The sequence below is a fragment of the Malania oleifera genome, chromosome 1, assembly GCF_029873635.1.
Source record: "Malania oleifera isolate guangnan ecotype guangnan chromosome 1, ASM2987363v1, whole genome shotgun sequence".
NCBI classification, from domain to species: Eukaryota; Viridiplantae; Streptophyta; class Magnoliopsida; order Santalales; family Ximeniaceae; genus Malania; species Malania oleifera.
The window spans coordinates 127,177,427-127,193,361 of record NC_080417.1 but is presented as its reverse complement, the minus strand read 5'-3'; the positions used below and the strand labels follow the sequence as shown (position 1 = coordinate 127,193,361).

General features: G+C 36.3%; 1 protein-coding gene across 4 annotated transcripts in view; it reads left to right on the top strand.

Annotated features, from left to right (window-relative positions):
* The window catches only part of LOC131150984 (probable leucine-rich repeat receptor-like serine/threonine-protein kinase At3g14840), a 64,895-nt gene that overhangs the window by 23,815 nt on the left and 25,145 nt on the right, over positions 1–15,935 (top strand). Inside the window, exons 12-14 of one of the 4 annotated variants that reach the window (XM_058102147.1) lie at positions 4,169–4,304; positions 4,420–4,495; positions 4,614–5,814. The exons of the other annotated variants lie outside the window; for them this stretch is intronic. Of the exons in view, the coding sequence (XP_057958130.1) occupies positions 4,169–4,304; positions 4,420–4,495; positions 4,614–5,050 (649 nt within the window). The 3' untranslated portion in view covers positions 5,051–5,814. Of the gene's footprint in view, positions 1–4,168; positions 4,305–4,419; positions 4,496–4,613; positions 5,815–15,935 lie in introns of those variants that run through there. 4 annotated transcript variants of the gene reach the window in all.

The window sequence follows — 15,935 nt, the reverse complement described above, 5'->3', positions numbered from 1 at the left end:
TGTCATTTACAGCAGAAACCTAAGTAACAGTAAATATAAATCACATACTCAAACCATAGAATACATTATACCAAAGTTAATTATAATCCATCACATTCTGTATTTATATACAATCTCCAAAATATCCAAAAACACCAAAAAGTATTTCCTAGGATCCTACAACAAAGCCATTGATCCTAGCACAACACTTACCCTCTTAGCGGGGTAACTCAATAAACTCAATGGCGGCCAAGACCCGCTGGTCCTTCTAAGTTTCCTGAAAATCATTTAATGTTCGGGAGTGAGACACTTCTCAGTAAGGGAAAATGAACTAAATACAACTGTGTGGCAAAATGAATACTTAATGAAAATATAGATATACAGTATAAACTTCATACCAGAAAACATTCATCATTTCATAATTGCAAAAACATATACTTTCATATTTCTAATACATCATACTAATCATAACTGTCTGGTATATCTAATAACACTGAAAAACATACCCAAGATGAATAGTTAGCTGATGTTATGTATTACCCCTCATGATGGGTTGTGCAGCCCGAAGGCGGGACCTGATAATGGTTGGTCGACCACTGCCGAGTTAAAAATGTATATAAGTACGATGAGCCTGCCACACCCTGGTCTGGACTGCTAGGTACACTCTACACCATGGTTTTAAATAACAGCCGTTATGTAGCATAACGGCCGATACGTAACGTAAATCAAAGGCTCTGAAACCGATTCGGGCCAATAATGCGGTTCGGAAAAAATTCACAAATGTAACGGCCGTTACGTCTTCATAATGGCCCGTAACAGCCGTTGCCCCGACGTTACACTCCATAACGGTCTGTTACATGGCGACAGCTTGCAGAAATCTAAATCTCGTTTCTGTTGCAACGCTCCTTTCCCCCTCTCCTAACCACCCATCTGCCATATCTAACTAAATCTAACATTCAAAGAGCAAAAAAACTTACCTTGAAATTTTGTTGGCCGATTCAGCCGAAGCAATAAGAAGGCTTTACTTCTTTGAAGCCTGAGCAGATCTACTCACAGCCTTCGGCTAGCCTTCTGCCTTCCTGATCCTGAACTAAGTTCTTCGAAGCCTGAGAGTGGCCTTCGGCAGCTTCCTCTGCCAGTTGTCACACTTGCTGCCACCAGCCAGCCCTCTGCCACTCGTCGTACAGAGCTTGGAGTCATCGATAGCCCTTTGGCAGTTTCCTCTGCTAGTTGTCGCACTCGCTGCCACCAGCCAGCCCTCCGCCAGTCGTTGCACGAAGATTCGAGGCTCCTTCAAGTCCCCTCCCCTCTCTCGGTCTCACTCAGGCTCTTTGCTCATCTCAGCGTGTGGGATAAGCTTTAAAATTTTAGTCCATCCATCTTAAACTTCTTATTATGTTTTTTTTTTAATTATAATTTGTAGTAAATTATGTTTGTTAAATTGAATTAAAAAAAAGAGTAATTTAATAGAGTAAAAAATTAGAAAACAATAATAATTATGTAAAATAAAATTTTCTTAATTTATAAATATTTTAATTGTCTTATATTTTTTGAAAGGTAATTAGGAAAATCTAGTTCCATCATATATTTCCTGTTTATAAATATTTTTTAAGTTTTAAAACATCATTTTGACCTTAAATTTAAAATTATGTAAATTAAATCTTTACATGATCTATTTTTTGTTTTTAGTTATCAAATAGAGTAAAAATTGATAACTTAATAAAAAAAATTTTAACCTAATAGTTAATATATTAATAATTCAGATTTTTACTAATTACTAGTTTACCACTGGAATTTGTAAGTTTTTTTTACTTTAATCCATATACTGAGAAAATGCTTAAAAAGTTAAATAGTCAATTTGTACTGTATGGATCTCTATTAGTGATGCTGTGATGTATATGAAAGTAGAGCAAAAGTCTTTTCCACCTTTAAAATTATAATGTTAATTTCTTATAGTTATAAATGAAAATAAAATCAAGTAATAAAAAATAATGAAAATATCTTTTTAAAGATAAAGGAATATATTTTTTTTGTAATAAAATATCTAATATTTTATAATTTTGTTTATTTAAATATAAAAATAAATTAAACATTACTTATTATTTTTAATCAAATATTATATTTTATTTCTACGTAATAAGTGTTTAAAATTAGAAGGACTATTTAGTACTTATTATTTAATATTTATTAAATTATTAATTATAATATTATTCCTGTCATTTTTTTTAAAAAGGTTATAACTTTGTATTTTCTCTATGTTTTGTGTAGAGATCATCAAATTAAGTCTATCAATATGTCACGTGATAGAGGAAATGAGAACTTACCTAGTGAGGATATTGGATGACATTTTGGTACGGCGGGGGACGGTAATAGACATGTTATTATGTGTAGGTTATGTGGGAAGATAATCAAAAGGGGCATTACACGCTTGAAACAACACTTGGCACATAAAAAGGGTCAAGTAGCTGGATGCTCAAATATGACCACACAAGTAAGAGAACAAATGATGAAACATCTACAACAGTATGCTGAGAAGAAAAGAGATAAACAAAAAAGGCAAGAAGAAGCAAAAGCCCAAATTAGAGGAGATTTTGAGAATTTGAGCGATGAAGAAGACTTGGAAGAAGAAAGTATGAGATTTGCTCAACAAGAAAGCATGCGATCACAACAACAATGGGAAGAGAGACAAAGATTTCGAGCAAGAACAACCGGAAGGGGTAATATTTATGAAGAGGGAGGTGGCTCTGGCAGTGGTGCTACCAGTGGCTTCAATAGAGCAGGAGTTCGATCTTATAGTGGTCGAGAAGCTGGAGGTAGTGGACGACAATGGATCAATCCTGATGCCCCTGAAGTTAGACTAAAGGCAATGGATCCTATTTTAGAAAGAAGTAAGAGTGCGAAACAACCAAAAATCAACACTAAGTTACTGAAAGGTTTAAGAAGTAAATTAGGAAAAGCAGTTGGAAAATTCCTAATTTATAATCGGATTCTAGCGAATGTAGCTAACTCTCCATTTATGTAGCCTATGCTTGATATTGCTGCTGATGTTGGAAAAGGGGTGAAGGGTCCGTCACCCTCTGAGATATCTTAAATTTATTTGGAGCAAGAGTATCAAGAAATTAAAAATTATATAACTTCTTTTGCTAGAATTTGGAAGGAGAGAGGTGTAACCTTTATGTGTGATGGTTGGTCAGGACCAACTAGAAAACATATTATAAACTTGTTAGTTTATTGCGATAGAGACACCGTGTTTCATAAATCAGTTGATGCCTTTGATGTACCAAGCAGAACAGCTGAATATTATTTCAGATAATTTTTTAATTTTATTTGTATATACAAATAGTATTATGAACTTGCATGTTTTTAATTAAATAGTAGTAATTATTGAATCTATAATTTCATTTCACATTAATGGACGATGTGGTTGAAGAAATTGGAGAGGAGAATGTTGTCCAAGTAGTGATTGATAATGAAGCTGCAATGAAGGCAGGAGGACAATTATTAATGCATAAGAGGCCCAATCTTTATTGGACAACATGTGTAGCTCATTGCATAGACCTTATTCTTGAAAATATTGGTAAGAAAAGTAACATGAAGAAAGTCTTAGAAGATGTAAGAACAATAACCTCATTTATTTACAACCACACATGGACAGTGAATTTCATGAAAAAATTCACAAATAATAGAGAGTTATTTTGTCTTGCCATCACTTGATTTACCACAAATTTCATTGCTTTGGAGACTATTGTCAGACATAAACAAGCATTAAGGGAAATGTTTACATTTGATGCTCGGAAAAACTCAAGGTTTGGGATGGCAAAATCAGGCCCAGCATATGATTCAAAGAAAATTATCTTAAACAAAGAGTTTTGATAAAAGGCCTATGATATAATTAAAGTGCAAGAACCCTTAGTGAAAGTTCTTAAATTGATTGATGATGATGAAAAACCAATCATGGGCTTCATATACGAGGCAATTGATAGGGCGAAATTGGCCATTTAAAAAGATTGCTAGTTTTACAAAGACTATTGAAAAATTATTGACAACCAGTGGAGTTTTCAATTGCACCAAGATTTGCACGCTGCTGGTAAGTGTAAATCAAATACAATTTCTTGTTATTTTAACTTTAAATTATGCATATTTGCATTACAAAATTATTGATTAATATATTTCTAAATTTAATTGTAAGGTATTTTTTGAACCCACAATTTCTTTATGTTGCCCCACCCTCTCCTGAAGTTGCTAGAGAAGTCATGGATGGAGTTAAAAAAGTGATAACCAAGTTGGTACCCGATATAGATACTCAAATTCGGGCTATTAATCAAGTAAGTATTGGTTCCATTAAATTGAATAATGAATTGTTCTAGTATTCTGTAATACTTTCAAGAATAATTATTAATACATCTAATTAATTAATTATATTTCACAATCCTTTTTTAGTTGTTGTTATATCGAGATAGGAAGGAGACTTTTGGAACCCCGTTGGCTCAAAGGGCAGTGAAACAAACAAATCCTGGTAAATATGGCTATATAGCTAAATAATGGAGAATTACTCTATTTTCTCTCTTTGTGTTCAAATTTGACTTTTGAAATACGCTATACTAACATAAAACTCTTTTTAATTATTCATGCAGCTGAATGGTGGATTCATTATGGCTTGTGTGCTCCTGAGCTCCAAAGAATAGCAATTAGAGTTCTTAGCCAGACCACATCAGCTTCGAACTGTGAGCGTAATTGGAGCACCTTTAGCCTCATCTATACGAAAACAAGAAATAGATTAAAGTACATGAGACTACAAAAACTTGTTTTCGTACATTACAACATGAGGTTAAAGTTAAGACGTACAATGAGAAGAAGCCAACGAGAAATTGAAGAGGGTTTCAATCCTATCAATTTGAACTACATTTTCGAAGAAGATGATCCTTTAAGTCAATTGTTAGAGGAGAGAGAGACACCACTACTCGACGGTCAGGACAATTCAAATTGGTTAAATGAAGAAGTTGGTCGTACTACAGAAGGAGGTGATCAACCACCAATAAACACGTATGATGATTTTAAGTTCAAGCCCTGAACGTACACAAAGTGATAACAATCTTGGTTTGAGCCCACCAAGTTATGATGATGGTAATAGTGGTGTTGGAGCTGGGGTTGGGGGGGTGGTAGTGGTGGTGGTGGAGGCGGCAGTGTAGAATATAATTATGGATATGACACAGGAACATCTTTTGTAAAGGATATACATCCTTCTGATCCTTATAGACTACATGAGATACCTAAAAATGATGACTTAGGTATTCTTCTAGGGAACCAATCTTCATAACCCAGGAGAAGGAGTGCTCGTGGTGACCCTAGTGATTCTACTGAAGATTCATATGACGTGGTTCATAGTTTGACGACTTTGGTTTAGATGGTTCATCATCACAATCATATGGATCTCATCCAGCATATCCACATTATGCATCTTGTGACTCACATTTTTATCCTAGTGAATCAGGAAACTCAGGATCTAGTGAGTCTTCTTCTACACACTACCCAGAGCCAGCCCCTACCCCAACTTATGGACATTATTCAGAAGGATTTTCACCACCAGTACATTTTCAAGAGCAACAACGAAATGATGCAAATTTGGGTTTATTCAACTATGTATTTCCACAAGGATGGGGAGATAATTTCTCATCCCAATCTCAAGATACAGATGCAAATTATGAAGACCCTCCACGTCATTCTTTTTGGTGGTGACATGTGTTATGTTATAAATTTGTAATATTGTATTCATGTATTTTAAACTATTTATTGATATTTGATATTAATCACTTTTTAAATTCATATATGTGTAATGTGTATATTGAGTATTGAGTCTATTGATTCATTTTTAGTAATTTTTTGATTTTAATTAATTGATTCTTACATTTTTACATCTTTTTACTCATTAAAGTAATGTAAATTATAAAAAAAATATGCTTTTTTTTGTAAACAGGGCACTAAAATTAATATAAAAATCATAATGCTTTTTAAAAATCATTTGTAGGTTGAATGAAAACCTTCAAAATTCATTAAAAATCATGTATTAATGGATTTCATGCTTATTTTTCGATTTTGGTATGGTTGTGCATGCGTGAAAAAAATTCATGATCGTTACGTCCGCTTCTCGTTACGTAACACCCGCGTCTCCCGCGGCCCGCGACACCCGTGACTGTAACGTGACATTACCCGTGACCGCGATTTCGAACCATGCTCTACACTGAAAGCCACATCAACTATCCATCTCCCACCCCCTTGTGGGTGGTTAGCACCAATCTGATCATAAATATTTGATCTATAAGCTACGGTACCGTGCTCCTGAACTAAACTAAACTAACATTCGGGTTCTGATAACATATAATACATGATTATATAGCGTTTAACATAATATGATTGATAGCATTTTCTATAATCTCATAAATACGGCCTCGTGCCGAACATTTCATAAATACGGTCTCGCGCCCAACATCTAATAAATACGGCCTCGCGCTTGACATCTAATAAATACAGCCTTACGCCAAAATCATACGTAAAACACAGGCTCGGGCTGGCTATCAATCACAACCTCACGCCGAAAATCTCATACATATCATTCTGAATAATAAATCAATTATCATGTATTTTCAACATCATTTTGTACTGTAATAATTCATATTTCTGAAATCATGCTTCATTCATAACATAATCATATCATAATACTTCTCACGTAAAGTAATATTCATGCCATATATTTACTGTATAAAATCATACTTTATATTATAAAATCATAATTTATGGCATCTCATACATATACATATATTTCAACATAATAGCAGTATTTTTCCAATTGTGCATTTCCTCCGTAATATACTAATTTAATACATGCTTTATTGAAAATTAATTTATTGATAAATAATAATAATTTGTATGGAAAATAACTGCTTTAGTTTATTACCTTACCTGACACTGAAAGAAACCTCCTAAAATTTTCGGGCCTACACACGTAGGGTTCCCCGTTCAACTCCCTGAAAATAATAATTCGCAGAACTAAATTTTAGTATTTTCACGTGAATATCATTTTCTATAACTACAGTAAGACCAAATTTGGTATAAAAAACCTTACCTCAACTCAGGGATGAATTTCAACTAACTTCCACCAACGATCCGCTCCGGTAGATTTGGAAAGAACTTCCCCAGGAGCGTCGTGGTGGCCTCAGATCGTCGATCCTGCGAGCGACAGAGCCGAAATTGAAGAGAGAAAGGAGAGAAACCAAAGGGAGAGAGAGAGAGAGAGAGAGAGAGAGAGAGAGAGAGAGAGAGTGTTTTTTTCTTAAATTATGCGTTTAAATTCGGGTTTTTGCTATTTATAGGGTTGGATTCGTCGACGAGACACGTCACCTCGTCGACGAGTCGTGTAGAAAGTTTGTCGACGAACCTGCACTTTCGTCGACGAATTTTAGATTTCCCTAAAATCCTCTCTCGGTATCTTCTCGTCGACAAAACTTGGCTTCATCGATGAGACCCTCTTGTACCCTTGTCAACGAATCTCCTGTGTTCGTTGATGAGGACTTGATAAATTTCTTCGGTTATTTCTCCCAAAATGCAATGTCAAAGCGTTTGTCGACGAAGTTTGCTGCCTCCTTCTATTTCTGTTTCCATTTCTTTTCCTCTTTATTATTTAAATACCATTATTATTCGGGTCATTACAACTTTAGTGTATACAAAATATAATCAGTTGTTAATTAACCACAGTTATAAAATCATTCTCAGACCATACTCACACACACACACACACACAATTATTTATAAACTAAAGTTTCCAAGGATAGGAGAGATTATACGCCCATATATGTAACTCCCCTCTACTCTAATACGTTATGCAACTTGGTATGACTACAAGTGATACCTATCAGGGCACTCGCCTTTCTTAGCAAGCCTTCGGGCGGAGAGTTTACTCTGCCCCAAATACATATAATACTACTATATTTAATACATTTAATACTTTGTTACTTTGTATGTTATCTTTGTATAATCCAACTCTTCATAATCTCTGTTTTCACATGCTCTATTCTCCTATCACATATTTTGTTATCACATTTCACATCCTTTGTCTTCATATATTATGTATTCACATACACTGTTCTGTATTTACATGCACTGTTATGTTCATACTCTATTATCACATTTCACATCCTTTGTCTTCATATATTCTGTATTCACATACACCGTTCTGTATTTACATGCACTGTTCTGTTATACTCTAGTTAAATCTACAGATGTGAATTTAGAACTCACCGCCAGATGGATAAAAACCGACATGCTTCCCCCCATGACGGGTTGTGCGGCCCGTAGGCTGGACTTAACCCTAATTGGCACACCATAGTCAAATCAATTCCCAACTCTTCAGTTTGCTAGTCCGATTGGATTTCCCATGCTGGTCTAGACTCCAGGGGGAACTCTACCCTTCATAGCTCAATTGACTATTCAATACCAACACTCTCTCTAAGACGCATGGTTGCACTAAGTTCTCCATAACTCTCGCAACGGTACCGTGCGTACTATGGTCCTCCGGAGTTCTCAAACCATACATTGCAATTTAACATTAATATTCTACTCTGATTAAACAATTTTAAATACAATATAATCCCAACGCATTTCAGTATTTCAACATATTATACATTTTCCTCATGCCACACAATTTGAATAATACACATATTTATATAACTACTGAAATAATAAGTCAATCCATGTTCATTATCTGCTTTACTAAAAATATAGGTTAAATTATCTCCACAATTTATCTAATATTCAAAATAAGCGTTAATCAGAAAAACGGTGAATATTTACCCTACTCACCTTGACCAATTTTAGAAAATGTAAAACAATTCCAACCAATCATTTCAACTAGTCAAATTATCGAGAGAATCCATTACTTAAATCGTGTAGCCTTTTTTTTTTTTTTTTACTTTAATCAATTCATTTTTGAAAATAATAGCTATTAATACAACCTTAAGCTCAAAACCCTCAGTTTAAACGGTTGGCTTTCAAAACTTGCATGATAATCATATACATACACATATAATTTTCATTTTAACCGGTAGAATTTACAAAACAATTGGCTTAATTTATTCCCCTTATTCACAAAGATTGTGCCTGTAAGATTCCTAAACTGACGCCTACGGCATTCAGAGTACAAACCCTGTAACCACATATTTTAGTATAACTCTAAGTCCTAGAATAATAATTATTTTAATATCCCTAGGCTCACACACTCCTACTAACTAGTTAAATTTTAAAAACGGGGGTATGATCCACTTCCTATATTTAAATTTAATCTCTAACATATTAAAAAAAAAATACTAATATGATCAAATCCCCGCAGTTTAATCTAATTTCAAAATATTCCCATAATTCTAATTTAATCCAATCCCTGCAATTTAACTATTCCAAAATGTTCCCTAAAAATTTTATTTAATCAAATTTCTGCAGTTTAATTTAATCCCAGGAATATCTCCAAAAATCCAATATAATCCATTCCCTACAATTTAACTTATTCCCAAAACACTCCCAAAAATCTGATATAATTAAATACTACAATTTAATAATTAAATACTACAATTTAATCGGTTAAATTTTTAAAACAACCCACATAATTTGTACTCCTCACCTTAGCCTCGGAGTGGTTACTGGAAAGTCCAATTAAAAAATCTACTCCGCTAGACTTGTAGAGAAACACTCCTAGATCATCGTGGTGATTTTTGATTGTCAGTTTGGCTAAATATTGAGGAGAAATTGAAGAGAGAGAGTGGATTTACCTTATCCTAGGAGTGGTGCCTACGACGCTCCTATGACAAATCCACTTCGGTTAAAATGTTGGTGGCGGAGAATGGAACCTAGTGGTATTTTCCGTTTTTCAATCGGCGCAAGTTTGGCCGAGGGAATCGAGGAGAGAGAGAGAGAGAGAGGAAAGGCGTGAGGAGAGAGAGAGAAAAAAAACTGAGAGAGGCGTGAGAGAAAGAGAGGCGTGCGTTGGGAGGGGATGAACCAATTTCCAATTGCAAAGCAATTGGATTTCAATTTGAAATCCAATCCACCTAATGTCATTTAATGCAATCAAATGCATTATTATTTTATATTAACATTATATATGTGTGTGTGTGTGTGTGTGTGTGTGTGTGTATGTATTTAATTAAACCGATTAAATAGTATCTAATTAATTAGTTACTAATATTTTTTTTTTCGGACCTCCGCAATGTACCCAACAACAATCGACCATAGACTTGTCAAGAGGAAGAGATACCAAGTCCTAAGTACCACTGTCATGTAAAGCATTCATCTCTTCAACCATGGCATCCCTCCACCTTGAATGGGTTAAGGCTTTCGAAACAAATTAAGGGTAGTAGATGATAGAGCAGTGACAAAACAATAATAGGAGGGTGATAAGGAGTCATAAGAAGCAAAGTTGGAAGTGGAGTGTTGAGTACATGTGCGTTTACCTTTCCGAACAGCAATAGGAGGATCAACATCATGGGAAGTATGATCATCAGATGAGGAAACCAAAGGCGTGGTATTAGAAGCTAGAGGGGACTCTCTTCCTTGGAGCCGCTGTCATGAATACATTTACAAATTAGGATGATCAAGGTGATAAGAAGGACTCGAACTACATGAAGACTTAGATGGTTGGTTGGGCAAGGACAACAACGTAAACTTTGGAAGATTAGGCAAAGGAAATGACTCATTGAGCTTTGAAGTGCTTAGTGACTGGGTGTAGTAAGGTGTAGACTCAAAGAAGGTAACATCGGGAAAAATAAAGGAGCGATGCAGCATGGGACTATAACAACAATATCCCTTTTTAGTACATGAATAGCCCTGAAAGAAACATTTTATAGCACGAGTATCCAACATATCCATCCTAGGAGTTGGTTGACGAGAAAAGGACACACCCAAATATACAAGGAGGAAGAGAAAATAAAGGTGAATTAAGAAAGAGAAGGGAGTAAGGAATTTTACCTCTAATAATAGAGGATGACATTCTGTTGATCAGATAACATGCAGTAAGTACAACATCACTCCAAAACATTTTAGGTACATACATTTGATAAAGTAAAGTGCGAGTGATTTCAAGAAGATGTCTATTTTTCTGTTCTACAACCCCATTTTTTGAGGAGTGTGGGCACAAGATAATTGATGAACAATACCAAACCGAGTTATATAAGTAGTGAATTGCACATTGAAAAACTCTTTAGCATTATCACTTCGAAGTATTCGAATTGGCAAATCAAATTGAGTCTTTATTTCATAACAGAAGGCACAAAATGCATGAAATAATTCAGAATGATCTTTTATTAAATATAACCGAGTAATTCTTGAATAATCGTCCACAAAGGTTACAAAGTATCGAAAACTCAACTTCGACACGACCCTGTTAGGACCCCAAACATTTGAATGAACTAACATAAAAGGGCTTGTAGCCCGCTTAATGCTTTGGGAAGTGAAAGAAACACAATGGTGCTTTCCCAACTGACAAGACTCACAATGGAGACTAGACACAAAACTCAAACTAGGAACAAGGCATTTTAACTTTTTAAATGAAGGATGACCCATGTGACAATGAATTTGGAAAGGTGTAGCAGCAGTAGTGTAGGTGGTAGAAGGATATAGCGACTCACGCCCTATGCCAATCATCTTCCTCATCTCCAAATCCTAAATAACCATAGATATAGGGAAGGATGTCACTAAACAATTCATGGATTTAGTAATTTTGCCAACAAACATAAGATTGAAAGGAAATTTGGGAATATATAAAACCGAAGGAATAGGAATAGAAGAAGTGGGATTTATAGTTCCAATTCCCTTGACTGTAGTAGTGGATACATCAGCAAGAGTAACACAAGGTAAATTTGTAGGATATTGAAAAGTGGTCAAAAGCTAGGCATACTTGTGATATGATTAATGGTAGCGGAGTCTATGACCCAAGAACTAGGACGAGAAATACTAGATGACAAGCATACCGTGTGATTACTTGTTTGGGCGAGAGATGCAATGGGAAGAGAAGCTTGTTGTGATGCTTGATATTGCTGGAACTTGGAATACTCTTTCTTTGACATAGAGACAATATGTTGCCCCCCACTTGACTCCAAAGGAGAGGAATCAGTGGTGGTTGCAATGGCTGCCCCCAAAGGTGTGAAGTTAGTGGTGGCTGCATTGGCAACACGTGAAGATCTGCTGTGAAGATCCCAACACTGCCCAATACAATGATTATTTTGTCCACAATGCGTGCACTTGTGAGGAGTACCTCTGTCTCGTCTGTTTTTACCCCTATGACTACTCGAACCATTGTAATAACTTTTGCGTTTGTTTAGTAGATAACTAGAATCACTTTGTGTAGCAAAGGCTCTCCTCTCACAGCTAGATGCAAGAGCAGGAGAATGCGTGCTAAAGGAAGCATGAAGGACGTGAGAATAAACATAAGCAAATGATGGTAGCTTGCCACTACTGAGTATTTGGGACCGAACTGCCTCAAACTCAGGTCTCAAGCTTGCTAGAACACAAAGAACTATCATCTATTCCCTATGCTTCTGCATCTCACGCTTCATCTCTCCAAAATAATCTGCAATGCTCCTAGTTCCTTGCTGTAACTGAAAGTACTCTTGGGATAATGTTGGGAATTCCACTTGTGTTTGTTCCACATTAGAAAAAGTGAGTGGATGAGCCTTTCGGTCAAGTTGGTGCTCACCCTTAGTGTATTAAGTCCACCTATGGACTCCTTCAGCATTAAAAAGTGGTATCAGAGCCGACAATTCGTAACTCTGGGTGAGCGACATCGTAAAAAGTTGAGACGTAAAACTAATTCTCCTGATGTGCTAATAGTTGGAGAACCAAGTGTGTGATTGATGCCAATAAGGATCATCTAGGCTGGGGATGGATCTGAATAGGGTTAAGACGTGGGAGGTAGGATTGGTTTGGAGGCATGTGGAATGCAATCCGAGGCACGTAAGGCGCCAGTGGTAAGACCCTCTTGAGCAATTGTTGGGGAATTGAACTTACTCCTATAAGGGAGATGGTTTTCGTTCAAGGGGGAGCAGTTGGAACTCAAAAGTGAGGGAGAGATTGTTGAAAATTCCACTTGTGAGTTTGTCCCACATTGAAAAATTTGAATGGATGATGGGTGCTTATATACATGATTGGGCCCAAGACCCAATATGTTTAAACTTTTGGGTCAAGTTGGTGCTCATCTATGTGTATTAAATACACCCATGGACTCCTCAAGTGTTAACAGATAAATCATACATATGTGTAATGTTACTGGAGTATAGAAGTTGGGCATAATCTCAAATCTCCTTGCACGTATCTAGATGCATACACATCCATGCAATTTGTGGTTCCATTGAATTCCATAAAAAGGAAACAATCAAGGCATCTTCTTGAACCCACGCACCTTTTCTCTTCTCATCAGAAGAATCATATTGGAGCAAGTGGTCATATTTCCCTAATCGTGTTAAATAAAGCAGAACAACATAGTTCTTTCCATCCAACTTTTGAGTCGTTATTTGTGGCAGTGATGCAGGAAACAAAATTTTGAGATTCATAGATTTCAGCCCAGCAGTCACAAATCATCAATCACACAAAAAACGAGAAGAACAATCAAAACTAATTAGGACAATCACAAACTATGTGAAGCACCAACACAATGACGGACTAGATGAATGACTCACTGACGGATATAGTGCTACCACAGCACTCACAAATCAGCAACCACACCAAAAACAAGAAGAACAATCAATAATCGAAACAATCACAAACCATGTGAAGCACCGACGCAACCACAAATGAGGTGAACAACTCACCGACCGATATAGCCCTTCCATGGCCTCACAACTGAACATATGAATGCTGCCACGGCTCCAAAAATCTCACAACGAAGCCTTCACAAACCTTGAATAAAAATTAATGGAATACAGCGAATGTATGCTCGAAAAAAAGGTTGAATTTTTATGCAAAAAAACTGGCCTAACAGCTTGATAATAGAGTCTAGAGTAGGATCCAGAGCATGGTAGAATAAAAAAAAAAGAAAAAAAAAATGGCCGGAGCTGCACTCACGTGCTGGTGTGTGGAGTCGGCCCTGCTGGCATTTGGCAGGTGGGTGGGGGCACAGGGAGTGCCCTATGGCGATGGGATTTTGTGGGATGGGTCATCGGGGAGGTCTGATTATAGGTATATCAGTATATGGTTGATTTTGTGATTTAGTATGGGATGGAGGTGGATTAGGGAAGAACAGCTGCAGGAATGGTGTTTTTTGGACACGACTGAGGGAAAAAGGGTTTTAGATTGGATCATGCTCTGATACCATGTTAAGATTTGATTAAAAATAAATGACCTAACTTGATGATAAGTCTCTCCCTTTATTTATAATACAAATTTAAATACATTCTAAGTAATACCCTTACTAACTCTCACTAATTTACATACTAACACACTCAATAATAATAAGACTAAAAGTTATAGATAACCTCTAACATGGACAAAGCATGTTGAAGTTGATAGTTATTTTGGGAGGGATGCTAGGGTCATAGTCTTATGTTCTTATGTCCGGGACATATACAAGAGGGTTGTATGTAAGTGTTCATGTCAAATGGCTTAGAAGGAACCAGTGTGAACATGGATTTGATCATGGAGATGTCATATGATGTATTTTGAATGTCACTATGATATTGTGGTGGATTTGGATTGTTGTTAAGTTGGCATTCTTGGGCTGGATTGTATGATTCTTTAGACCTACATGGTTACTTTGCTGAAGCAAGAATGTGACAGAAAGCTTTTATCTCTAGGGGAACAACAGAGGGTCCTACCACTCTTAATGTCACCAGACTCAACACTAAGTGAGCACCCCATGGAGCACTTAGGGGTAGGCTCTTGACATCCTCAAGGGGTGTCTTGGGCTTCCCTGTGGGATTCAGAGCCCCATAGATGATCCATTGGCAAGTTTGTGCGTCATTCTTGCCTGAAGCTTGTGACATGTACCCTTGTTGGCCCTTACGCATTCTCTTGTTTAGCGTTATCTTGCGGGCTATTGAGGGATGTTGATCCTTTTTATGTCTGTCTTAAGTAGTAGATCATGCCACTTTCTTTAGCTTTGTCTTATAGGTGGTTAGTTGCAGGTTCACTTACACGAGGGTGTGGCCTGTGGGCTTGAAAGTAACCCTCAATGTTTGTGGAACTTGGGTTTAGCTTCCTTACTATTAGAGTCATGGTTCCTCTGCAACCATAGTAGTTGGTATCAAGGGCTGGTATGACATGATAATTGACTATTGAATGGGGGCCTTGAGCATTTTCATGGATGAGGATGATTAGACAGGGCTTGGTGTAATTTTGTCACTGCACGAATGTGACTGCGTCAAGTATATGGTAGATTAAGGCAAATGTGATTCTTGTTACCTCAGGATTTTGCTGCCCCTTGACACAGTGTTCAAGAAGGTTGTGAGATCTCCATTTGTGAAACCTGTGGATGAGAAACAATGTTTTTATGAAGGTTTTATGTAAGCCTACCTTGTCTAGGGTTGCAATAATATGGGGTTAGGAGATATTTATGCACCTCTACCTTAAGGGGCAGTGTTAGAAGAGAATGATATTTTAGTAATTTTGGGGTTTGAATAGGGGAATCTCTATTCTCTAGGGTCATCTTTAGTTTCGTGTCTTTTTTATTATTAAATATATAAGAAAGTAGATTTGGAGCTGTAAATATGCTCTAGTAAACTACTGCCTGATTTTTCCTCTCTTCTCAATCTCTAACTTTGCATCTATAAATCTGTCGCATGGGTTTATGAATTCATTGTTGAAGCATGTACTGGATTTTTTAATTTAAAAACGAGTCAAATTACCTAAAAATGACATCCATGTGAAAATTAATGCAGTTTAAATTGGGCCAGTCACTGTTTTAAAGGGTGAAGTTGTAATGTGAC